Source organism: Amblyomma americanum, chromosome 3 (assembly GCF_052857255.1).
Source record: "Amblyomma americanum isolate KBUSLIRL-KWMA chromosome 3, ASM5285725v1, whole genome shotgun sequence".
Taxonomy (NCBI): domain Eukaryota; kingdom Metazoa; phylum Arthropoda; class Arachnida; order Ixodida; family Ixodidae; genus Amblyomma; species Amblyomma americanum.
This window is the reverse complement of record NC_135499.1, coordinates 12,762,589-12,787,282: the sequence shown is the minus strand read 5'-3', so window position 1 is coordinate 12,787,282 and position 24,694 is coordinate 12,762,589. Positions and strand designations below refer to the sequence as shown.

At 47.0% G+C, this 24,694-nt stretch overlaps 2 protein-coding genes and 1 pseudogene across 6 annotated transcripts in view; 2 read left to right on the top strand and 1 right to left on the bottom strand.

Moving 5' to 3' along the window:
- Bcs1 (mitochondrial chaperone BCS1) overlaps positions 1-11,220 on the bottom strand; it is a 149,203-nt gene extending 137,983 nt beyond the window's left edge. For all 4 annotated transcript variants that reach the window (XM_077657133.1, XM_077657136.1, XM_077657134.1 and 1 more), the window contains exons 1-3: positions 10,991-11,220; positions 5,268-5,384; positions 3,131-3,342 (exon numbers count right to left, since the gene is read on the bottom strand). In XM_077657133.1, the coding sequence (XP_077513259.1) occupies positions 3,131-3,342; positions 5,268-5,378 (323 nt within the window). In that variant the 5' untranslated portion in view covers positions 5,379-5,384; positions 10,991-11,220. The remainder of the gene's footprint in view (positions 1-3,130; positions 3,343-5,267; positions 5,385-10,990) is intronic.
- Positions 11,221-11,419: 199 nt separating this feature from the next.
- The window catches only part of rho-7 (rhomboid family intramembrane serine protease rho-7), a 134,875-nt gene continuing 121,600 nt past the window's right edge, over positions 11,420-24,694 (top strand). Inside the window, exons 1-2 of one of the 2 annotated variants that reach the window (XM_077657131.1) lie at positions 11,420-11,664; positions 13,805-13,919. In XM_077657131.1, the coding sequence (XP_077513257.1) occupies positions 11,627-11,664; positions 13,805-13,919 (153 nt within the window). In that variant the 5' untranslated portion in view covers positions 11,420-11,626. The remainder of the gene's footprint in view (positions 11,665-13,804; positions 13,920-24,694) is intronic. The other variant, XM_077657130.1, reaches the window with a different exon arrangement.
- Positions 15,485-16,077, top strand: LOC144126314 (uncharacterized; annotated as a pseudogene).

Sequence of the window (24,694 nt, the reverse complement as noted above, 5' to 3'; positions counted from 1 at the left end):
AGATGTGGCCATAAAATATTTATCTATCCAGCCACAGTGGCAGCCAGCCACCATGGAGCCCAAAGAAGGGACAGGACAGGAACTTGTAACCAAGTCCTGCCCTCGCCAGCTGTACACCGCAACTATAACCAAATATGGGGCAACTGAGGGTAGCCACTGCACACAGGGTTAACCCTAGCTGCCCATGAAGGAGGGAAAAAAGCGGGAAACGAGGAGGAGACAGGACAGTAGTCAGAAAGAAGATAGGGAAGAAATAGATGGAGAGGAAGACAGGAAAAGGCGACTGCCGATTTCCCCCGGTCGGGTCAGGCCGGAGGTACTGTCTACAGGAAGCTGGGGCCAAATTGGTGTGTTGTCTCCGCCGAGGGGCCTTCAAGGTTCAAACGCTCGGCATTGGCTCAACCACAAGGATCCCCTTCTCCATGGTCACGGTGGTGCCACGCACGGCGAGGCGCGGGTGCTCGGGTCTGTGCTGATGCACTGTTCACCATCATCCCCTTGCGGGAATGTCCCTGCGGTGTGGGAACCTGCCCTGCAGCCCCCTCTGTTTGCTTTCCCGCGAGGCACTGTGCAGCAGCAGCAGTCTCACCTCGAGGAGGAACGCATTCCCTTGTTAGTTACATTAACTGGCAGGGGAGGGCGGCCAGCGTCGCTGCGCGTGGGACTGCTTGAAGCCTGCGTGCGGGAGAGGGGGCATGAGGTTCTTCGGCTGGGATTGTCTGCGCGAGCGGAAGTGTCGCTCGCGGCTCCGCTCTTCCCCGGCGGGGCGAGGAAGCAACGGGGAGACCCGCTCCCGTATATCGTCCCGTCCGGCCTTCGGAGTATACGTCCCTTGCCCTAGCACGGGTGAACATTCGCTCGGAACCTTGCTGGTGAGTCGGACGACCTTGATTCATTAGCGTACCTTGTTGCTAGCTGGCGTTATTGTTGCTGTAGCAATAAATGCCTGTTTGTGTAAGCCAATGCGTCGTTCCTTTGTTCCTTCAGAGCAAGGCCCGCCGTGGTTGGCGTGCGCTCGGTAGCGGATATGATCACGGGGTGGGGTCCAGGCGGCTGTGAACCGTGTCAGCTGCGATTAAGTGGGAAGAACGTATTTATATCTCCTCAAGTCAACGCCACATCTGGCAGCCTAACATGGGGCCCGCTCTTGGAACATTGGACGAGTGTCGGTTTGGTTCGAGGAACGCTCTTTGTCCGGACATGACAAGTGCTAGGCCTAGAGTGAATTTTGATCGCTAGGACCTGCGGCATGCTTTCTTGAGTGCGAGGTGTATTGCGCTGCAGCATGTTTGAACTTTTCGACATGCTCAGCACATTTTTCCCTGGAGTTTCATCGTGAGAATCACTTGGTCCACATCGAGGGAGCGCGAGGCCTAGCGCCCGTGGAGTTGCCGAGCCCGAAGCGAGTGAGTATGGAAGCCGCGTGGGTGGTCCGAGTTTCTGTATATATTTTCTCTACTGTCTCTTTTCCGACTCTGGGAGTCGCAGCTCTGGGAGCCGGGTGGCCTGGGGCCACGGGTGCCGCTACGAGCTCACTGGTATTGCAGCTCGGCACCGGGCGCTCCGACACCGTCCGATACGGTGGGCGCCGACCGCTCAGAAGCTGCTTTGTGCAGTGAGCAGGGTAGGGCCACCCCACAAAGCTGATGTCTACTCGCGGCTGTGCGCACATAACCCATTTCGGGTCTGTTGTGGTCACGGTTGTGGTCAGTGGTAGTCAGGCCTGAGGCTTTTCGAAGCTGCCTGCACCACGCCAGAATTGACACGACCACCGGACCGTGTTGTTGAGAGGGGGCGCACTTTGTTGCCGGCCAGTTTTTTTTGTAGCCTCGCACGAACTGAGCAATCTCGTTCAACTCAAGAAAAGGCTTTGTTCACTCGAACTTTGTGTTTGCACAGCCACCCGACACGTTTTGCTAGCTAGGTAGGCATTGTGCCACGAGACCTCTGCGGACGCCGTTTCCCCTCCCGTGACCGACGTTAAAGGCACGCTGAGAGCGTTTCGGCAATTTTTGCAGATCCGGTGGAGCCCCCCCAGGCTTGCTGTCCAGTGCACACCCTCTCGCTGCCAACTACTGCTACGGAGCGGCCTGTACCCTGTTCGCCGCATCCATACAAGGCAGCTGTGGCGAGACCAGTCAGCAGTCACCTCCGGCTGCTGCTGCCCTGGTGACTACTGCAGAATCCTGGCCTGCAGCTTTCCCACCGGCCTTCTATTCACGGGCCTGCGGACACGGTAGTCCACGGGCCGTGCGAGTCGTCCCAGCGGAGACCGTCACGTCGCCTTCGGAACAGCGCGAAAGGCAGCGTGGACGCTGTCGGCGTGACCTCCGCTGCAAGACGTGCCTCAAGGACAAGACCAGGAGACTCCTCCATAGCATGTACTTTCATATGCATGGGTCTATTTAAGGTTGGGGGGATATGGGGACCTGGCCTGCAGCCACCTGTGTTTGCTTTCCCGCGAGGCACCGTGCAGCAGCAGCATCAGCTCGAGGAGGAACGCATTCCCTTGTCAGTTACATTAACTGGTAGGGGAGGGCGCTAGCGTCGCTGCGCCTGAGACTGCTTGAAGCCCGCACGCAGGAGAGGGGGGCATAAGGCTCTTGGGCGGGGATCATCGGCGCGAGCGGACGTGTCGCTCGCGGCTCCGCTCTTCACCGGCAGGGCGAGGAAGCGACGGGGAGACCCGCTCCCATATTCTTGTCCCGTCCAGGCCGCGGAGTATCCCTTGTTCTAGCGCAGGCGAACACTCACTCGGAACCTTGCTCGTGAGTCCGATGACCTTGATTCATCAGCGTACCTTGTTCCTAGCTGGCGTTATTGTTGCCGTAGCAATAAATGCCTGTTTGTGTCAGCCAATGTGTCGTTCCTTTGTTCCCTCAGAGCAAGGCCCGCCGTGGTTGGCATGCGCTCTGTAGCGTACGCGATCACGGGGTGGGGTCCGGGCGGCTTTGAACCGTGTCAGCCGCGATTAAGTGGGAAGAACGTATATATCTCCCCTAGTCAACCCCACAGCGGATGCTCGGGAACCCGTGGTGTTGCTGCTCACCAACGCCTGCAAGCTGCCGACGCCCCCCTGTGGGGCGGGCGCCCATGGTGTACACTAAGAAGGGGGAGGGTGCTCACTCACGCAAAGAAGTGGGTGCCCACACTGGGGATGAAGTCGAAGGAGGTGCGTGCACTGCCGCCAGCCTCCGGCTGCTGGAAAGTGGTCTCCACGCTCAGGTGCTGCGTGTGACGTGCATGCCGTGTGATCCACTGCAGCAGCCACTGGTAGCTCTTGTCGCGACACGGCACTTCCAGCGTGATCATGTAGTGACGCCGGAACAGCACCATGCCCCACTGCAAGGAGGAGCAGTTGGAGAGAGAGACTGTAGTGGCTATTCCCTTGAAAATCTAGGGCTGCATCTCTACGGCTTAAATTTTTTTTAATTTGGCAGACCTCTTTCGACGTTTATATCAGAATAAAGTTTTTTCGCCAAATAATATTTCCAACGGATGAACTACAGATTTTTTTCGGCCATATAATCTGGTAATATTGTTAAAGTGACCATATTCCTCAGAACTCGAAACGGGACATGGGGGGTCGGGGGGTGCTTCTGAATGACACGGCTAGTACTTTAGACATGCACTTTTTATTATTCTCTCTATATCATGCAGCATTTCTTTTCCACATAGCTGGCGCACACGCCTATTACTTCTGGCTGAATGGATCTTGTTCAGCAGTCCTTCATTTTTGCAGATGTGTCCATGGTACTCTTCACACGTCATGTGCATATTAACTTTGAGCAACAGCATCGCTTTAAGTGTGGTCACTTGAATTCGCTGCAGAAGAACCGAAAACTGAACGAGTTGGTGCACATTGAAGAAGTTAAAAACAGCGCAGCGACAATGGACACGAACGAAGAAAGGAGGAGGACAAGCACTGACTAACAACTGAGGTTTATTGGAAAAAACACAGGTATTAATACACCCCAAAAAACAACCAGGATGCATGCATCTTCGAAAACACTTCTAATCATGGGAACCTTGCATTACATTTCAGAGATTGCCCTTGAATAATATCCTGGGTTCCGCCGTTAAGAAAATGTGCACACCTTTTCATTAGACGAAAGTTATTTGCAGGCATAGGGAAAATTAACAAGGGAACTGTGTGAGGCATATCACATCCACGTGAATGGTAACACAAGTGTAAGCACAGCTTCGGTGCTTCTTCATGATTGTGAGATTAAGTATCTCGATTCCCATGATTAGAAGTGTTTTCGGAGAAGCATGCATCCTGATTGCTTTTTGGAGTGTATTAATACCAGTGTTTTTTCCAATAAACCTTCGTTCGTGTCCGTTGTCACTGCGCTGTTTTTTACTTCTTGAATTCACTGTCTTCCCTGCAGACCACAGCTTGTTCATCAAAGAAAACACCCTCTGCACTTGTACACACTTGTTCCTGGCAAGCACATACAGTACTCAATAATTGTCCTGCTGTTGTTGCAAAGCACATCATTCGTCTTAAAGTGCTGAAGAACATCCCCCATCGTTCGCCGACCAGCTTCTTCTGGCTCTTCCATTCCTTTAGTTTTTCAGTCCTGACGTAATGTGAAATGTTACAGGCTTCGCCAAATAAGGCATTCTCATCAAGATGGATGTGACTGAACTTTGAAGTTATGCGCGCCTGGCTATGCCTTGTTTCTTCCATTATTTAGGCTGGGTTGATGGACCTAGGCAGAGCAGCTGAAGCTAGTGTAGCGGAGGCGGGACAAAACGCCGTCCCACAAGCATGCTGGTGGGACAGCGGGACCACGCCCGCAAAAGAGGGACATGTCCCGCCTAAATCAGGACATCTGGTCACTAAATCAGGACATCTGGCACAATATTACATTGTGCACTCAAAAGTCATCTAGAATTTCTCTTGACCTTCTTGTCAGCCTGATCCCTTTTAGAGAACCAAAACAATTTTTGCAGCCTACAAAAGATTACTAAACCTGAAACTCTGCCTTGGTGACGTGGGCACATCAAAGTGGAACACACACTTTGGTTAAAAGGGGCTCACTTCTGGTAAAGAAAGCATTTTCATCCAGTTAGGCTAAAATGCACTCTCCCCTTGCTAGGCTCGTGTGTGGAGTGTACATCAATAGACCGCCACCAGAGTGTGACAGTCACATGCGTGATTGATGCACCGTGTGCACCGAGAAGAGATGCCCCAGTGATTGGCCTTTGTTCTGTTACCAAGATACAACACACCTGTGTATGTGAATGGGTGAATAACCAACCTGCATGCCTTTGCGCAGTGCTGCTGCAGCTGCACCAACTCCAAAGAGGCCAAAGCCTGCCCCAAAGTACGGGTTGGTGCCTAGCTGCGATAGGTACTCAGTCACCGTCATCCTCACCTGCACATGCAGATAAGCCCGAACAATATATGCACTGTTGGCTTTTACATGTCGTAAAACATCTCTTAACCAGTTTGTCCATTTCATTTATTTATTTTACTTTACAGGTACTGCCAGCCTCATTATCAGGTCTAAGGCAGGAGTGGACAATACAAATCATCAAATTCAAAAACAGCAATATCATCAAGCAAGATACAGGACGCTGAATGAACATATCTGTAAACAATGCCGAGTCCGACAACCTTGAGGTGTTTCCTGGTCTACCACAAGGGTCCGTGTTGGGACCAATAACGACATCCCATCATATGTTGAGCCTAACGTAAAAGCAGAACTTTTCGCAGACGGTTATGTCGTCTCCACAACTTTTAGACCCCTGGATAATTAAATCAGACTAAACCTATCACTAAACAACATTAAAAATTTGTGTGAAAAATGGAGAACAAAGTTCAATATTGGCAAAACAACATGCATCAGCTTTACTCATGACCCAACCACAATCTAAAAAGCACCACTACAACACGTTCAGGCACCGTAAAATTATTGGATGCGACGTTCTCGTGCACATTCAAATGGAACACCAACACTGATAACACGTGCAAAGGCGTCGAGGAAGCTCAATTTCTAGAGGCAGAAACTGGCTACAGAATCATCTTATGCAAAAATAACCACACATAAAACCCTCGCTCAACCGATAATTGAGAATACCAATATTGTATGGTCTGCGCATCAGTCATATCTCATTGAAAACAAAGAATTCAGTGCAGGGCACTCCGTTCCAAATGTTCCAGACACTCCCTGTAAGACAGCGTCAGTGCCTTACAAGAAAACATTTTGACCCCACTATTGGAAAGTTTTTTCCTTGTGTAGTATGGCCACACAAACATAGACAAAACAAACTATATCAGCCCACACTTGCAAAATCTTAAGCGCATCTCTCTCAGCTGCGACAGATTTAAATATTTCTGCTATTAAAACATGGAACCATGTGCCAGAAGAAGTTGTGAATGTTGACTCCATTGGTTTACTTCAACTACAATTAGTCAACTTTTGAACAAGTAGGTCTGCCTGGACTAATTTCTGCAATCTTACAACTTTGCATTGTGCATTTGCATGATAAGTTATTTGTTCGTCACCGAATTGTTCACGTCTGCACTGTTCGCTGTTGCTTTCCTTGTCACACTAAAGCTTTTCACTATTGCCTCATTCACATAGCATTACTTGCTTTGCAGTATCTTCTTCGAGCCATTTGTATTGCTTGCTTTTTGTTTCTTTGCTCCATGGAGTGAACTAACTAGAATAAGAAGGGGGTGGAGTGCATATGGCAGTTTCTCTCAGATCATGAAGGGCAGTTTACCAATATCCAAGAAGGGTTTTCTGGTGGGCTAGTTGGTGCTTATCATTCATGATTAAACTGCGCGAAAGAACGGAGACACAGACAAGAAACACATACACACACAGAGCGCAGACTTCGAACTTTTATTCAAAACTGCTTTGAGCATTCCTTTTTATACGCTCCAAACCACAACATGACACAGCCAGGATCCAACACAGCAGTAACAGTTGAGTAGAGCCAATCTGGAGAGCCAATCTGAAAAACCCCAAGTGTGTGCACGCCTACACACCCTTGACACCTAGATAAAAGGAGAGAGGAAGGTAAAGAGCCTGACGGCGAAACTAAAAATTCAAAGAGAACGAAATATGGAAGCTGCAGAACAATGTATTACGAGCGAAAACTTGCTAAGCCAAAGGGATAAGACGTGGAACCAAGAGAAACAACAGTAAAAGATGAAGGTGCAAGCACTAAAAAGAAGTAAGCAGACAACAAGGCTAAAACTGTGAAATATGGAAACAACAATAAACAAAGGTTAAGGCAACGCGAGAATGAAAAGGCTAAAACCAGGCTAAAATCTATGAAGGATGGAAACAAGTAACAAGAGTAAGGTGCAGGGTTAAAAAGGACAGTTTAAAGTGTTACTTTCTAAAAACTAGATTTCTCTATCCGAAAGCAGAATGGACGGTGTGCTCACACAATTGTTCGCATCCTTTGTGATTAAGAAGGCCTCAATTATTTCCCTTTATTTTTTTGTTCTAGCCGTAGCGAGGAACTTTGTGCTTTCGAGATACGGGTGGCAATCCCTTTTTTTACACTTCTTACAATGCAAAGCCAAATTGCCTCCTGAGTTGGTGGAGAGATTGCGATCATGTTCAGCCGCCCTCTCATTGACACATCGCCCAGTTTGGCCGATGTACATCTTTCCACAGGACAATGGAACCTGATAGATAACTTCTCTGGCACATTCTGAGTACTCAAGGCTGTGATTTAGGGAGCGTCTTTGCTGTCTATCGTCTCTCTTCATTATAGCACACACTTTAGCGAGCTTACAGGGCACCACAAAAACGAGTTGTATGCCGTATCTTCATGCAACTTTCTTTATATTGTTACGGGGATGTTACGGCGGTAAGTCTATATTGGCGGCTGCTCTGAGATGGCCAGCACTCAGCTCAGAACCGAGCGCCCAGCTACCAACTGTCAACGTCGTTGTCGTTCAGCGCACCGCCACTTCTTCGTTCATGATTCGTCCACTTGTAACACTATCCCCCTCGGCTGAAGGCAACGTCCCGGTGCGTGTTAGGCGTGCGATGTCGATGGTGGGTGATAGGGCTTGAGGCGAGCTACATGAACGACTTCGGACTTCAGTGGAGTGGACGTCGACTTTGGGTGCAGCGGCGTGATTTCATACGTTACGTCGGTCACTGCCCATAATACAATATTGTGTGACACTCGGTGCACGTAAGGGGTCATACACACACTGGTTTTCGTTCTTCATTCGCTTGGCGGTTCGTATTCTTCATCCTCTGCAGCAAGCTTTCGCAAACAGAGGCTGTCAGTTGCTGCGGATACCCAGCAGCATATAATATCTCGATCTGACGGTTAAGACTTAAACTAATTTTGTGCTGACATGACTTTTCTGGAGCATAACGGCCGGCAAGGTGAACGATCGCTTTTTTTACCAACTTTGAATGTGCACTGTCATAGGGTAAAACTGCTTGTTCTGTTTTTTTTTTCTTTTCCTTGGACCAGCGCTTGCAATGTCGTCTCTACAACCAACATATTGTGTGCATTTTTCGGTACGTTGATTACCTCGTGATGGTAAACCTCTCTGCTAATTATAGTCTGCCTGACTCAGTGAGTAGCATCTTTAATGTTTTCAAGTGTGAAGGAAAAAGGCTTCATTTCACGCATGAATTGCCTAAGGGTAACCAAATCCAGTTTCTGGATATCAATCTAGACTTTACGCCCTCACATACCTGTTGGTCCTACAACCCTCGAATGAACAAGCAGTTTCTACCCTAAGACAGTGCACATTCAAAGCTGGTAAAAAAAAGAGATCGTTCACCTAGCCTGCCGTTCCGCCCTAGGAAAGTCATGTCAGCACAAAATGAGTTTAAGTCTTAACCGTCAGATTCAGAGATTGTATGCTGCTGGGTACCCGCAGCAACTGAGAGCCTCTGTTTGCGAAAGCTTGCTACAGAGGATCAAGAATATGAACCGCCAAGCGAATGAACAAAAACCAATGTGTGTATGACCCCTTACGTGCACCGAGTGTCACACAATATAAAGAAAGTTGCCGGAAGATACGGCATCCAACTCGTGTTTGCGGCGCCATGTAAGCTCGCTAAAGTGTGTGCTATAATGAACAGAGACGATAGACAGCAAAGATGCACCTTAAATCACAGCCTTGAGTACTCAGAATGTGCCAGAGAAGTTATCTATCAGGTTCCATTGTCGTGTGGAAAGATGTACATCGGCCAAACTGGGCGATGTTTCAATGAGAGGGCGACTGAACATGATCACAATCTCTCTACCAACTCAGGAGGCAATTTAGCTTTACACTGTAAAAAGTGCGAAAAAAGGGATTGCCATCCGTATCTCGAAAGCACAAAGTTCCTCGCTACGGCTAGAACCAAAATATAAAGGGAAATAATTGAGGCCTTCTTAATCGCAAAGGATGCAAACAATTGTGTGAGCACACCGTCCATTCTGCTTTCGGATAAAGAAATCTAGTTTTTAGAAAGTAACACTTTAAACAGTCCTTTTTAACCCTGCACCTTACTCTTGTTACTTGTTGTTTCCATCCTTCATAGATTTTAGCCTGGTTTTAGCCTTTTCATTCTCGCATTGCCTTAACCTTTGTTTATTGTTGTTTCCATATTTCACGGTTCTAGCCTCGTTGTCTGCTTACTTCTTTTTAGTGCTTGCACCTTCATCTTTTACTGTTGTTTCTCTTGGTTCCACGTCTTATCCCTTTGGCTTAGCAAGTTTTTGCTCGTAATACATGGTTCTGCAGCTTCCATATTTCGTTCTCTTTGAATTTCTAGTTTCACCGTCAGGCTCTTTACCTTCCTCTCTCCTTTTATCTAGGTGTCAAGGGTGTGTAGGCGTGCACACACTTGGGGTTTTTCAGATTGGCTCTACTCAACTATTACTGCTGTGTTGGATCCTGGCTGTGTCATGTGGCAGTTTGGAGCGTATAAAAATGCTCGAAGCGTTTTCGAATAAACGTTGGAAGTCTGTGCTCTGTGTGTGTACGTGTTTCTTGTCTCGGTCCCCGTTCTTTCTTGCAGTTTAACCATGAAAGTACTAATATCCCCCAGAGAAAGTTATACAACAGCTGCATCTTATTTGCACTCGCAGAAAAGGGTTCACCCTAATAAAACACGTTGTGGGGCTAGTTGGTGCTGTATTTCTTTTTCTTGAAATTAAACAGCGCTACATATTTAGACTTATACACTGAAAGGCACGAGATTGGCCGCCTGCACACCTCCATCCCCGTCGCAATTTAGAGGTTGTTCAGCTGGGTACCATCATTGTGATGTGTGCGAGCTGCATACGGTTCAGCTTCAGAAAATTTACAGGCGAAATGGTTTTTTTTTTCATGCGAGGCACACGTATATATCGCACCTTGAACAAATTTTGCCCCTTCAGAGCTATTAAGACAACCACGTAAATGTCCACACATGCGTAGTGGTTGGCCTTTTTAGCGCAGTAACGTTTATTCCGTCACGCACCACCGCTGCTTCATTATACGTGTTACTGGCAGCACGTAGTCCACTCAATTTCATGATAGCAGTTGCAGGGAATTTTCTACGCCCTTACTTAAACACGCAAACGATGGCCAATAGTTCACGCAAATGCTGAAGTAAGCCAGCAATTTGTATACAGAAGGTCGTACCAGCGCTGAACGTGAAAGCATGTGTTTGCCGAAGGTACAAATTTACGTAAAACTGGTATGTTGGAAAATTGGCTTTTGAGGAAAGGAAATGGCGCAGTATGTGTCTCACATATCGGCGAACCGCGCCGTAAAGGAAGGGATATAAAGGAGTGAAAATAGAAAGGAAGAAAGAGGTGCCGTAGTGGAGGGCTCCGAAAAAATTTCGTTGTTAAGAATGCGTGTGAGGCCACGCCAAGTCATTTTCGAACGCGGTAAAGAATTACTAGCCACTCGCAAGAAAAAATTGCGCAAAATGAAACCGCGCCAAGCACACTACCGGATTGCCGGACGGAGAAACTGATCAGTTGAAGCAATTACATCGCTGGAACTTGCCTTTCTGACGTTAATGTACGGTGGCTAGTGAAGGCACTGAAACTAGACGACAAACTTTTTTAGCATGCCGCCTCACGACCGCATTATCTTCTCATGATGTACTACAAAGGACCCGCCGCGCACGTAGACACTGCATTAGCAGCATTAGTTTCAAACTTGGGAAGTTCCGAACCACGGCGAGCTTCGATCGACCTCGTGCGAATCACATGCCACCGCATCAGTTTCGTTTCTAAACGGATGTTCTTTAAAAGAGTCGTAGCAAGGTTTTTACCCAGCACCGTTAAAAAACCATGTAATTTTTATAAGTGAAAGGTTCAACAGATTTTTAGCATGGTTTTAGAATACTAGTTTTTAAACTTGGTGTCGGGTTGTCGTATTTTGGCACGCCATCGCGCCATCGTCCGAAAACGTTGTTCCCTTGGTTTGCGCACGCATGCGCGTGCTTCCCGCGTTGTGTGTGTGGTTGGAGTTCGATGGGTTGACGTTGCGAAAGTTCTCTGAGGACGTGACTGAATAAAAGTGCGGTTTATGTTTAATAGTTCCTACACACACACGTTCGCGCTCAGAACATGCGCGCAGCAGCTAGGTAGCGTCAAGGCGTTTGACCACCCTTGCACGTAAAGACAGGCCGGCGGTATGCTTCTACCCAGGGGCATAATTCGACTCTCTTGCCGGTGCGTGCATCATCGGCCTTTTTTTTTTTTTGCACTGTCACTTTTCACTAACGCTACCTTGCTGTTTCTTGACCCCATACTGTAATCTTTTGTAACCGAACCCTCTAAACGCGCCTACTCTTAGCCTGTTCAGTCTAACCATATTCTGCTGCTGAAAATGTGTGGGCAGTCCACTCGTACGGGTCGATGAAACCGCATTGTTGCACCCACGTCTTAATTGGTAAACGTGTTTCGTAGTTCCTTAGCGGTCAACCAACGTTTCGTTGTGACTTGGGTGTTGGGCTGAGGAACGCACTCGGAGGGGAAAAAAATAAAATTGACCGTCGCTCCTCAAGTGAGAAATGCCGAGGGCGTCCGCATTCTCGCCGAGCAAGCTACGACAGTGTCACGCCGCTGTTCCTTCTGCTTCTCTGCTGAAAGGTTTTGTGGCTCGCTAGTACTGGGCTCCACTGTCTGGTTTTGTTTGTGCGGTTTAGCGTCCCTAAGCGAGTCGGGCTATCTTTCTGGGAACCGGGCTCAACTGTGGCAGCCAAATGTGTGCCAGTGGTTGTAGCTGGTTGTGCAGTGGTTGTGCCAGTGGCTGTAGCTGCAGCCATGCTAACATTGAGCTCCGTAATAAGAAAGGCGGACTCGGAGCTGATGCACACACCTGCAGAAAGGGTACTGGCAGATATTTGTCACCACTTGACGTCGTTGGCTCTTAGTTGTTACTTTTGCTTTGTGCTGATTTAACGTAGTACATGGTTACCGTACTTGAGGCAGCTCATATTTCCACCCACGAGAGCACTGCATGCCTGACTAAAAGCCACGGGCAAAGCTGTGCGAGGACAGATCAAGAGAGTGCATGCCATCAGTCCACAATTTTAGTGGACAAGGAGACACGTTTTGGCGGGCTAGTTGGTTAAGCATCTTGAACAAACAGCGCGAACAAAGACGAGACGTTCGCTTTCTTGTCTTTTGTGCTCGTCTTTGTTCGCGCTGTTTGTTCAAGAAACAAGGACAAGGAGACATCAAAACATTCCTCCGGTGCTGCTCATGAATTTCTTCGCCACAACCGGAGCTGCCTCCGCAGGTGCAGCACCACGCTGCTGAGCCACCAAGCCGTTTATCACATGCTGCTGTTCTCTTTTTTTCCTCCTGGAACAAACCAAGAGGTCTAGAAGACCCTTTGCTTTCCAGAGTGCAAAGCAGCAAAGCTGGGCTGCGCTCGAGGATGAGGAAAAGGCAAAAACAACTATGGACAGTGAGTGGTCTTGCTACTTGGCCAGTTGGGTTTGACCCCCAATGACCTCCACTGGAGCCACAAACTACGGCAGCCTTTGGAAACATAGTGCAGCCCAGGGGAGAAAAAGGCTGTGTCCCGCAAAATCTTCGGTCATTTTGGCTTTCCTGGAATGCATGTGTGCAGCAGCAGCCACCATTGCTTTTGGGGCTGATTGCCTCGAACAGGCTGTTTCGTGCTACTACTGGAATTTGAGCAGCATCTGCAAAGCTGTTTTATTGCACACATGTCAGAACATTTCGAAAGCTGTAGTGGCTGAGCCCCCGATAATGTTATGGCTGTTTCATTGTTTTTGTGTGCATCCTGCTTCACCCACCTATGTCTCCGACAGGTTTATTACTGCCATGATGCATGTATCGTTTTGTTTGACCTGCCTGTGCAGTATTTGAGTGTGGTGTCTTAGCAGTACATCCACTGTGCAGTTCAAGAGGGAAAATGTTTGGCCTTGTTAGTTCATCGTTACACAGAAAGCATAGTGCGGTAACTACAGAGGACAGGACAAGCGCCTCGTCTCGTCCTCTGTAGTTACCGCACAATGCTTTCTGTGTAGCACTATGCATGCAGGCCAATCTCATGCGCAATCCCATCTGTCAGGGTTTGTGCTTGTTGATGTAAAATACAGTGCGAAAGAACGTGGACAACAGTGCCCGTCCTGTCTCATGTGTTCGCCACAATCCTTCACACTGTGTTGTCCATCAGTAAACAATGCACCAACTAGCCCAGACAAAAGTAAAGCTCGACTCGATGGGTTTGTGCATATGCAGTGCTACTCCCGCATTGGTGCTCAGGAAGGGACGCGGCTGGGCTTCAAAGAAATGACTGATGGCAGCAAATGTCATCACCTCCCTGTGCGTGCAGGTGGCGCAGCGTGAGGAAGCCGTGGGTGCGCCAGGCACAGCCGCCCCCTCCGGAGACCCCGCTGCCACCTGCCGGGTCGGCCCAGCTCACCAAAGCAACTGCGTTCACCGTTGGGGTGAGGCTGCAGCTTCTGCTCTGCTCTGGGTTATGTTTGGTGTAATGGCACACACATGAAAACTATTATCCAGTATAGAGCCTGTACATATTTATTATTGTGTAGATAGCCTATTTGTGTATTGCACCTCTCCCCCTATCCTTTCTATCTATCCCCTCACCTTTCATTTCATTGCTCCATTCTACCTGCTATCCTTTATTTCCACTGCCCCAGCTCAGGTGCTCCAGTATCAATAGCAGATGTGGGAGCTAGCAAAAATCTTTTCTTTCCTTTTTATTATTATTTTAGTAAACAACTTACTACTACTACTATAGAGCATGCCAGGAAAATTCACTCCTTTTTCGCTTATTAATTGTGTGCTTTGTGTCACATGTCCACATCGCTGCCCAACACTGATTTCAAGGTCTGATTGCTGTCTTGTGAGATCATTTTTTTTACAATTTTCAGTTCATCGTTCTTTTCAACATTACACAATGTTGACAGACTTCCTGACAACAAAAAGCTATGAGGACAGCTTGACGAGGTTAGGGAGCCTGCAGCAGGCAACAGTGACAGCAATACTAATATTTCTAAAGCATCTGTTGGTAGCCAAAGAATGAAGTCCTTTTTATCGCATGTTTACAAAAATAAGATATGAGCCAAAGGTAGTAAAGTATGAATGTGTTATGGAAAAAATACCTTTTCTTTACATAGAATAATACAGCAAAATGCATGATTGGAGATATGAATGACACAAACACATTTTTTGGTTTTTAGGTACCACTGCAAGATGAAACAGCAACATAGGTCACTCTAGAAACTTTGAGCGCAAAACTTTACCTGTTATTGTAACATGAGTAAGATGGGAAAGATTCAGCTTATTTAGTAGAATTTACACTGCGTATTGATTAAAGACTGCAAAATGTAATTTATAAAGAGATGAGCATAGTATCTCAGACATTTTAAGCACTTGTGCTTGCAAAAGAAACCCACACCAGAGCTTCAGTAAAATACAGTGGCATCCATATTAAGAATCATTTTCTGTGTTCATTTGGCACGTCTGGCTTGATTGATTTATTTATTTAGAAAATACTGCTGGCCTTTGCAATAGGCCCAAGTAGGAGGGGCATAAACGTGTTCACAGGAAGCAATTCATCCAGAAGCAAAAGCAGTATAAAGTACAAGTTAACAAAAGCAATGCAGCTGTTTAAGTACAAAATGCATGCGCAAAATACAAACTATTAGGATACAAAATGAAATGCAAAAAGCAAAGTTTGAGAATAATCATATTGAAACACAACTCCAAGAGCACAAGCCATTAACAATAATTAGTATGAAAACTTTTGTATCTGGCCAAAGATTATCACGCGTGTTATCACTTTGTTACCGTGCGCCGCGTATGTGATGTACGCGGTTAATGTGCACGTGTGCTATAATGCGAAGCCTTTGAATCGTTTCTGGTCTGTTATGTTCGTGTTGCTATCTGATTAAATACTTGACTTCATGGCGACGAGGTTGGGATCATTCGGGCACTGACCGAGCCTGCAGAAACGACGACGACGTCATGGCAAGCGGGGACATCAATGATGACCACCGCCTTGGAATCTCTGGCCGAGTTCTGCCCAGACTCTGGCAATATCAACGTCTACGTGGAAAGGTTCGACGTGTATGCAACCGCCAACGGAATAGATGCAAGTAAGAAGTTGTATGTCTTTTTAACAATCCTGGGTGAAAAGGCTTACATGGCTCTGCGTAGCCTGCTGCTGCCGAAGAAACCCACGGAAGTCAAGTACGAAGAAGCGACAGAAGCTCTCCGAAAGCACTATGCTTCAAAACAGTCAGTGGTTATCGAGCGTTATCACTTCTGCCAGCGAAAACAAGAGCCAAAGGAGAGCCTGCAACAGTTCGTCGAGCTGAAAAGACTGGCTGCAACTTGTTCGTTTGGAAGTTTTTGGAAGAAGTGGTCCAGGACCAATTGATTGCTGGAATTGTAATGGATTCGATTCGGTGCCGTCTTTTTGCCCTGTCGGACGATGAAATCACTTGGGAGCGAGTCTGCAAAATCGCCACTGCCTTGGAAACTGCCCAGAAAGACACCCGAGAAATGCTACCGGAGGGGCTAAACTCCCGTCCTACCGACGTTTACTTGCTTCGAGAACACACCACGCCAGGCAAATGACACACAATGAAGGACAAGACTGCTAGCAGCGAGCAGCAGGCCCCCCCATAACAGATCAAGGAAGCAGCTTAGGAAAGGCAGTGTTCGTACCTGTCACACACGCGCCAGTGAGTTGTCCTTTTCTCAAAAGTATGTGCTTCAAACGCTCAAAGCCAGGTCATGCAGCGAAAAGGTGGAAAACAGAGGTTGTGCACAAAGTTGAGGAGACCGTGTCTGCAAACGATTTGCTTGCAGTTTGTACAACGAATAAGGTCCATAGCTCTCCGCCTATTCTGCTTAAAGTAAAAGTAAACGGCAAGGGGATTCCGCTGGGGCTGGACACAGGAGCCGCTGTGACCATAATGTCTGAAAGAGACTGATGAAAATTTTCCAAACTACCCATGTATAATGGCACTGCACTCAAAGTGAAAGGCGCAGCGAACGTCAGTGTCTTATCAGAACCGAAGCTACAATCTGCCTCTGATACTTGCAAAGCAAAAAAGCATGCTGACGCTTCTAAGTCGCGATTGGATAACGGCACTTAAAGTTGACTTGCTCAATGCTGTGCAGCAGTTGCAACATGACGTGGATAACGTGCAGGGTGGCAGGCAGATGTTAGCAGCGGAAGCCGAGCAGAGGTTAAAGGGACACTGAGGAGAAATTGAAGTTGGCATGTAGCGATAGAATACCAGCTCCTGATCACAAAAACGCCACTCTTACTTAAAACAAAGCTCTTGTAAGGTAGAAAATAGCAAGAACCAAAATACAGGTATTGCCGCCACAGGCCAATCTCTCAAGTACAAGTGTGGTGACACTATAGGACAAGAGACGCCACCTTGGAGGAATTTTCCTTCCTACATGGTTGCGCGAATCTCTGAGGCTGACAAAGGAAAGTTGCGCAGTTCAATATTGAAGTAAGTTTTGTTTTAAAACCGATAATGCACTTTTATCACACAAGGAAGGCAGACAAAAGACAACCTAAATGTTGGAAGCAAAGAAAACCGATGCTTGGCGGTGCCACAGGCGGCCAGTAGAGTTTCGATTTCTTATGGCGCTTTGCGTCTATGAGCTTTGCGTGCCCCGTGGCTTTGTTTTTGACGCGCCTCGATTTACAAGCGCCGAACAGAAGAGGAACTCCAAGTGCCGCTTCAAGTGCTAGTTAACCTTTGAAGGAGCCTGTTAAGGCTTGTCAGATGATCGCCACGGTCGATGAAAAACTATGATGGCACGATGGTTGGTGATCGTACAAGGCAGCACTTGTGTATTCGCACGCTCTCCCGGCGAAACATTCCCGGCTGTGCCAGTCAACTTCAAACTACTTAACGGAAATCTTTTATTAGGGACGGGAGACAAGGTACAAGGCAGTTCAGAAAAATTGCTGATGGCCTAGCTCTGTTAGGCCAGAATACACCTAGCGAAAGCGCGGAGATTTTTGCATCAGAAGAGTGCATTCACTAGATGCGCCTTTATTGGTGGTTGAAACTTAAGCCGTCGTGGCGGAGTGGTAGCGTCCCCGCCTCAAACGCCAAAGGCCCTGTTTCGATTCCGAACCTCGGCACAGGATTTCTTTTTTTATTCAGTGAGTGGGCGGGGGGTTTCAGTGGCTCCCATAGATGCGGCCACTGAATACGTTGGTTAGCGGTTAAGCGCAGGCGCGTTTATGCTCCAGTGTAACGCGCGCGCATGCTGCATGGCGACGCCACGTCGGCCATAGCGAGGCCCTCTATACTCAAACTGCGCTTGACCGCCGATGCGTTCGGTGGCTTCGGCGCACTCTGAGAGCACTGGCGGGGAGACTTCGAGCATGTCTCTATTTCGCGCCGAGTCTCTATTTTGCGCCAGCCACCGCCAGCCCGGCCAGACTGATTCGGCTCCGTGGTGAGGTGCGCGTTGTGATGTAATTCAATAGCTTCGGCAGTTAGGCGGAGCTGTTCTTTTTGAGCTCGGCTAATTTAATTCATTCACAGTACATATCTGAAAGTACATGCAAGTGAGCGAGAGAGCCCAATCCAGTGGACCCGTTGAATCTAGCGGAAGCCGTTAAAGCGTCGTGCGCCGGCTTTAGTTTCAAGCTGCCAACATTAAACGCGACCGCCCTTGAGCAGCCATCCGTTTTTTGTGGCAGAAAAAATAAATAAATAGCTTGGCCCTTGCAACTGTGGGTGACCTCGACACCGCCTGCTGCGCCGTGCAAGCGCGCCGTTCAAGGAATCACGATCCGTTGGCCCCAAATCCCCGGCCAGCCTCCGATGGGCGCAACGCGCAGACCTTTCCTGGCCCCTCGCGACTCCCCGCACTGGGGTTATGATATTTAGTTTGCAACGGCTGCTCACTGAGGAAAAGGGAAACAACCCGCCAGTGCCTAACCTAACCGTGCTCCCTCAAAAGCATCGCACGCTCTGTGGGGCTGAGGTTGCTAAAATGCAGGCCGGAGTTTTTGCGAGAACTATGTCGTTGGGTTCGGGAACGGGATCCATCGTAACGCTGGCAAGATGCCGGTGCAAACGTAAACGAAGTGACGGTAGCGACCCCCGATAGATGCCTTCAACGTGCGGTGGCGGTAGCTTTCATTTCGGCAGCTCCTAGACCGCACCGCTAGCTGCCAGAAATCACGGAGTCTCCATTTACGTCACTCCGTCCTGTGACGTCATAAGAGTTCTCTGTGACGTCATAAGAGTTCTCGAGTTTCAATCGGAGTGGCGGGAAAAACTTTTTCAACTTCGAATCCAAATTTATTTGAAATAAAGGCATCTTTCGCTCCCGGACAAGCGGCAACAAAGCCATGAAATGCCGAACTATCAGATTTTGCTAACAAAAAAAAATTGATAGGGTTCTCCTCAGTGTCCCTTTAAAACAGCTGTACAGTGTTGCGCTTGAGCCAGGCTACGGTTCTGTCCAAGGACTCTGGTAGCATCGAAATGAAAAACAGTGCACAACCAACCTTCTGTAAGGCGAGACCAGTTCCATATGGTTTGTGTGAATGAGTGAAGAATGAATTGCGTGACCTTGAGAAAGCTGGTGTGGTGTACAGAGTCGGGCACAGTGCTTGGGCTACACCACTAGTGATCGTGCCACAGAAAGCAAGAAAAGAGATATGTGGGGATTACAGAGTCATTCTAAATCGGGGAATCGAACTCGACCACTATTCACTGCCCCTACCAGAGGACATATTCGCATCACTGGTTGGAGGAACCGTGTTCACTTTACTGGATTTGTCCAAGGCTTACCTGCAGCTTGAGCTGGATGAGCAGGCACAGGAACCGCTCACGGTGAATACGTACTTACATGGGACATTTCAGGTTTCGGCGATTGCCGTACGGAGGGGCAAGCGCACCCGTAATGTTTCAGGCCGTGATGGACCAGGTTTTACAAAGCATCCCTGGGTCTGTCTGTTATGGATGATGTGTTAATAGCCAGCAAAAACCTAACAGAGTGATATCAGCACTCCGAGCAAGTGCTACAAGCGCTCAGTAAGCACGGCATTCGTGTAAACGTAGGCAAATGTTAATTTTTCCAACTAAGTGTTACTTGGGACAAGAGCTGGACAACGACGGCATACACCCAGCAGCGGAAAAAGTGAAGGGTAATGTGACTCAGCTAAAGGCATTTTTGGGCCTAGTAAACTACTACGGCAAATTTTTGCCTGATCTAGCAAACGTTCTAGAACTGTTGCATAAGGGCAGCACATGGAAATGGTCGAACCAGTGTGACGCATGTTTCAATCACTGTAAAAACTTGATCAGTGAAGACATGGTCTTGGAACTGTACGATGTAATGAAGGAAATACATGTGATGCTTCTGCTTATGGCTTAGACGCAGTGCTATCGCACGTGGTTGAGGGCGTAGAGCGACCGATTGCGTTTGCATCGCGAACAATGACCCCGGCCGAGCGTAACTACGCGCAGGTGGAAAGAGAAGCCCTCGCAGTTGTTTTTGGATTTAAGAAATTTCATAAATATCTGTACGGGTGTAGTTTCAATGTGATCACTGATCATCAGTCGCTCACCGTCATTTCTGAGGCAAAGCACCACACATATGCGGTAGCTGCTGCTTGTGTGCACCACTGGAGAATTTTTCTTGGAAACTACAACTTCCGCATTGTCCACAGAGCAGGAACAAAGATAGCCAATACAGATGGTTTATCGCGCCTGCCGCTGGCAGAGACTGGTGATGAAGCAGAAGAAATTTTTTATTTTTTACCTGTGAATAAACTTCTCTTAAGTGCGAAAGATATCGAGTGTGAAACTATGAAAGATTCAGTTACTAAACATACTTGACTTCACGGCAACTCTGGTCAACAAAAAGAATCAGCTTTTAGAAGGTCTGGTGGCAACTTGTTCCAGTCATCTACAGCCCATGGGATGTAAGGTGTATTTGATTCAGAATGACAGTTTTTTGTTAAAAGAGGTGTAAGCAAGAGTTCCGGACTCATGGACAGTTTTTTTAGCAAGAAAAGCGGTTTGGATCTCTGGATGGTTGGTAACAACTTATTTGTTGTTTACATTAATGATATTTTTTCTCTGCATGACGCCATGCCATGAGTTGGTTATGCGGATGATACTGCTATGTAGAGGGGCAAATATTGATGATTTAATTTACTCTGCAAGCCATGCACTGTCATTTGTTAGCAACTGGTCGCAAAGAAATCATTTACGGTTGAACGCTAAAAAGACACAGGCTATTCTTTTCCGTACTAAGAACACCAATGTTAACCCCGAAGGTAAGATACATTTAGACGGAAGTAAGTATTGTTAACGAAATTAAGGCCCTTGGCGTAACATTTTCTGAGATCCTTACGTGGAATAAGCATGTTGAAGTACTCTGCAATAAACTTAACAAGGTTTGCGGGATCCTAAACAGGTACCGCCACTTCCTACCAACCGCAGTTCAACGCGTAATTTATAACGCACTACTTCTGTCTACACTAAACTACTGCCATCTAATCTAGTCAACTACATCTAAGGAAAACATAGGGAAACTTAAAATCTGTCGGAAACGTGCCTTGCGTGCAATTGCTAATATTCCATGTCATGCTTATACTTCTGATTACTTTCATCACTTTAAGCTTCTTCCCATAGAATCCATCTATCTTTTTTATCTCACGTCTACATATCGCTCGTCCGTTTTGGCGTGTAATCGCAGCCTCCTGGACTTAATAAATCTTCGACCCCACATTTCCTTTTACAATACTCATTGAAATGACTCATGGGTGGTGCCTCTCTGTCGTACAGATTATGGTCGCCAGTCCATCTCTTATCACGCAGCTGTTCTTTTAAATAACCTTGCAGCCATCGATGTCTGCCCGGAAAAGATATCCAAACGAGCAGTTTATGCACATTTTCTTTCAGCTAACGCCTGATAAATTTTGTATGCTTGTGTTTGTACTTTTTGGTGTTCTTGATGTTTGTTACTTTTTGTTTATTTTATTGTATCCTGTGTTTTTGACTGCCATGAAGTGCTCTGTACTGCTGCAGATTCTTTTTCTGAATGGTGTTGAAAGGTTCTTTTATAGGCATTGTGTTTAAGCTGAAGAGTATTTAACGAAATCTGTTTCTAACTAACTTTTTGAAGCTAAATGTGTTTTTTTCAAACTGCTGCTGAATTGTACATGAGGTGGCCAGGCTTCATCAAGCCGCAATCATGCGGCTTTTACCCGCCACCCGCTCTTTCTCCTTGAGAGAGAAAATAAAGATTTGATTTACTGGAGCCACTTGAGTGGATCAGGTGGGGGTGCGTGAGCAGGATGGCGACCTTCAAGGCACTGCCTACGATGAGACGCTGTAGCTCTGCCTGTGTGCTGTGCAGCGCAGAGCAACTTCCCATCGCTCTTGTGATCTTTTGGTGCAGTTCCTATTAATTTTCAGTTATACAATCCTTTGAAAAAGTAAAGCAGACAACTTGGTGTTATATCGTTTCTGGTGCTTCAGCATGACGTTTTGCACAGGGATCTGAGACTGTGCATAAGATGGTGCATGCATATTCTTGTGCTGGTCTTATGATTGAATTGTAAGCTAATTTTTTAAGTTCGGACGGGGCTAGTTTTAGTTTGTGTCTAAAGGGCGGATGCTAGGCTGAAGAGTCAACTTTTGAACTACTGCGCCAATTGTGATGAAATTTTCAAGGATGGTATATCTTCTTGAAAACTAAACATTTCAACAGATTTGCCTGTCTGGTTGGGTTTGAAGACTTATAATAAACCGCACATCTACAACCAAAAAACTTTAATTTTAAAGATCAAAAGATCTGAGATTCAGAACTTCCTTCCCATTTAGACTCCGTAGAACCTGATATTCAGTTCATGCTAGAGGTGGAACAAAAAAACTCCCTGCCGTTTTTGGACGTCCTCGTATCCCGAAACCACAGCACCCTTCAATTCTCCGTATGCCACAAACCAAATCACTCAGGCAGGTATCTCCACTTCTCTTCGAACCACCAGACAGTCCACAAAGGATCAGTGGTGAAGACGTTGTTCAGAAGAGTTAAGACACACTGCAGCACAGAACTTGACAGAAAAAAAGAACAATGCACGGTATTCAAAGAACTCATCATGAACGGCTACCCAAAAAACTTTATTCAAAAAACCATTCGACTTCAAAAACACAACAACATGCGCCAAGAAATCAATGCACAAAGACCATCACCACCAAAATTCGTCGCTCTACCTTATGTCGGAGGTGTCAGCGAAACCGTCGCCCGAATCCTGAAAAAAGGGGGTCTCCAGCTTGCGCACAAGCCCACAAACACTGTTGCTCTTTTCCTACCTGTTGCCAAAGACCGGCCGCAGAGAGAAAGAGCACAAGGCATTGTCTAAAAAAATTCCTTGCGCCGACTGCGACGCAAGCTACATCGGCGAAGCCAAAAATCTCAAAGAAAGAATTCGGCAACATAAAAACGATGTCCACAACTTCGCAAGAGAGCGCAATCCTGTAGCCGAACATTCCGAGGACTCGGACCACAGAATCAGCTTCGAAGACACCAGCATATCCTCGGAATCAAAACATATTACCATAAAAGGCTCCTTCTCGAATCCTGGCACATCCAAACCACCCCGAACAACATAACTGCACAAAAGTAAACCTGCCCCCAGTGTATGCCCAGGGACTTCGCTCTGCAACTCAACGAAAAAAAAAAAAAGTCGTCATAGACCGCCCCCCCACAGTGCGACAACTTGACTCACAGCCTTACCCCCCCACTTCCTCCCCCTCTCCCATGCCTTTCGCATCACAGCTTTCATTCCTTTGACCCCCTTGTCCCCTCCACACTTAAAGACGCTAGCTACTGCCCTCAGTCACCCCTGAAGAAGGAGCCGAGCCGGCTTCGAAACTTTGGGTTTAAAATTAAAGTTTTTTGGTTGGAGATGTGCAGTTTATTATAGGTGTATCTTCGTTTCATTAGACTATATTCAAAATATCAGCTTCCTAGCTAAAAACAGAAAAAAGTTATAGCTGTCATATTCAGCAATCAGGTGTGTCAGCTTAGGAAGACTATCATTTGAAAAATAATGAAGATATGCTAATAGTTGGTGGTTAGATATCTTCTAGATGGTTTACAGTGCAGGATAAGGCCATTTGCATGGTTTTATACCATATCTGTAAAATGTCCTCACTCTAAAAACAAAGTTCAATTGTTTTGTTGTCATTATATGTCAGATATCTCAAACTATGTTGTGTTAAAAATATTTAGTGACCTAAAAAGTACCTTATCTTGTCCCTGAGAAAATTTCAGTCGAGAAACCACCTTGAAAGCAGGTTTTGGAATGCAGTTTAGAAATGATAGTTTCCCTAATGGTTTTGTTTTCCCAAGAAGTGCAAACCGTAAAAAATGAGTTCAAAGATTTCAGAACGTGCTATTTTATTTTGGAGTAAAAAAGAATTAATCGAAGTGCCTTGCCCCATAGGTCAGGCCCTCCTCTTCGACACAACGCTGCTGTGTGGCAAATGCTTCCAGCCTTCTTTTCTTTTTTTTCAGTTTCAGAACTGCCTTCGCTCGTGAAATACTTTGATGGGTTGCTTGCTGGACGTGCTTCATCGTCTGGACTCCATGTTCTAGGTCCAGATTGTCAAGCACTCTCTTGATGCACCCTTATTAAATTCTAGTACAGCCAAGGCTGCTGTAGTCTCCACGGTTCTTAGTGATGCCAATTCGGTCTTCGGTTGATGAACCATCATCGGTGCTTGAGGGGTTCGCTTTGGTCGCCAGCAGCAGGCTTGTGCCTGGCGATCACACAAGCAGATGCTTGCTGGCGGTCGCCCAGTGCTGTGTAGGCCTCCCACTTTCTTGGTGCATTTTCGCTTCCTGAAGCTTCTCCGTGTCGGAGCCTTCGCTGCGGCCATCATCCGGTCACACCACCGGCCACCCGCTGTTCGCAGTAAACTCACAGAAGGAATAAAAGGTAACATATAGCAAGTTTCGAACACAACCAAAGTGGCAGCGACTCCGAACGGTGCAAAAACCGCGTTGGGTGGTCACGTGGTATAATTCCTTCAATCTAAGCTTCTGTTCCGGTTTGCCAGCCACTCAGTAGTTGCCATGGCCAGAAATATGCCTTTCTTTCTTGGTTTTTCATTGGTGGCCTTGCTACTTCTCAATAGAAGGTCTTCCATGACTAAAAAGTGCAAAAAACAAACCTTCTAACTAG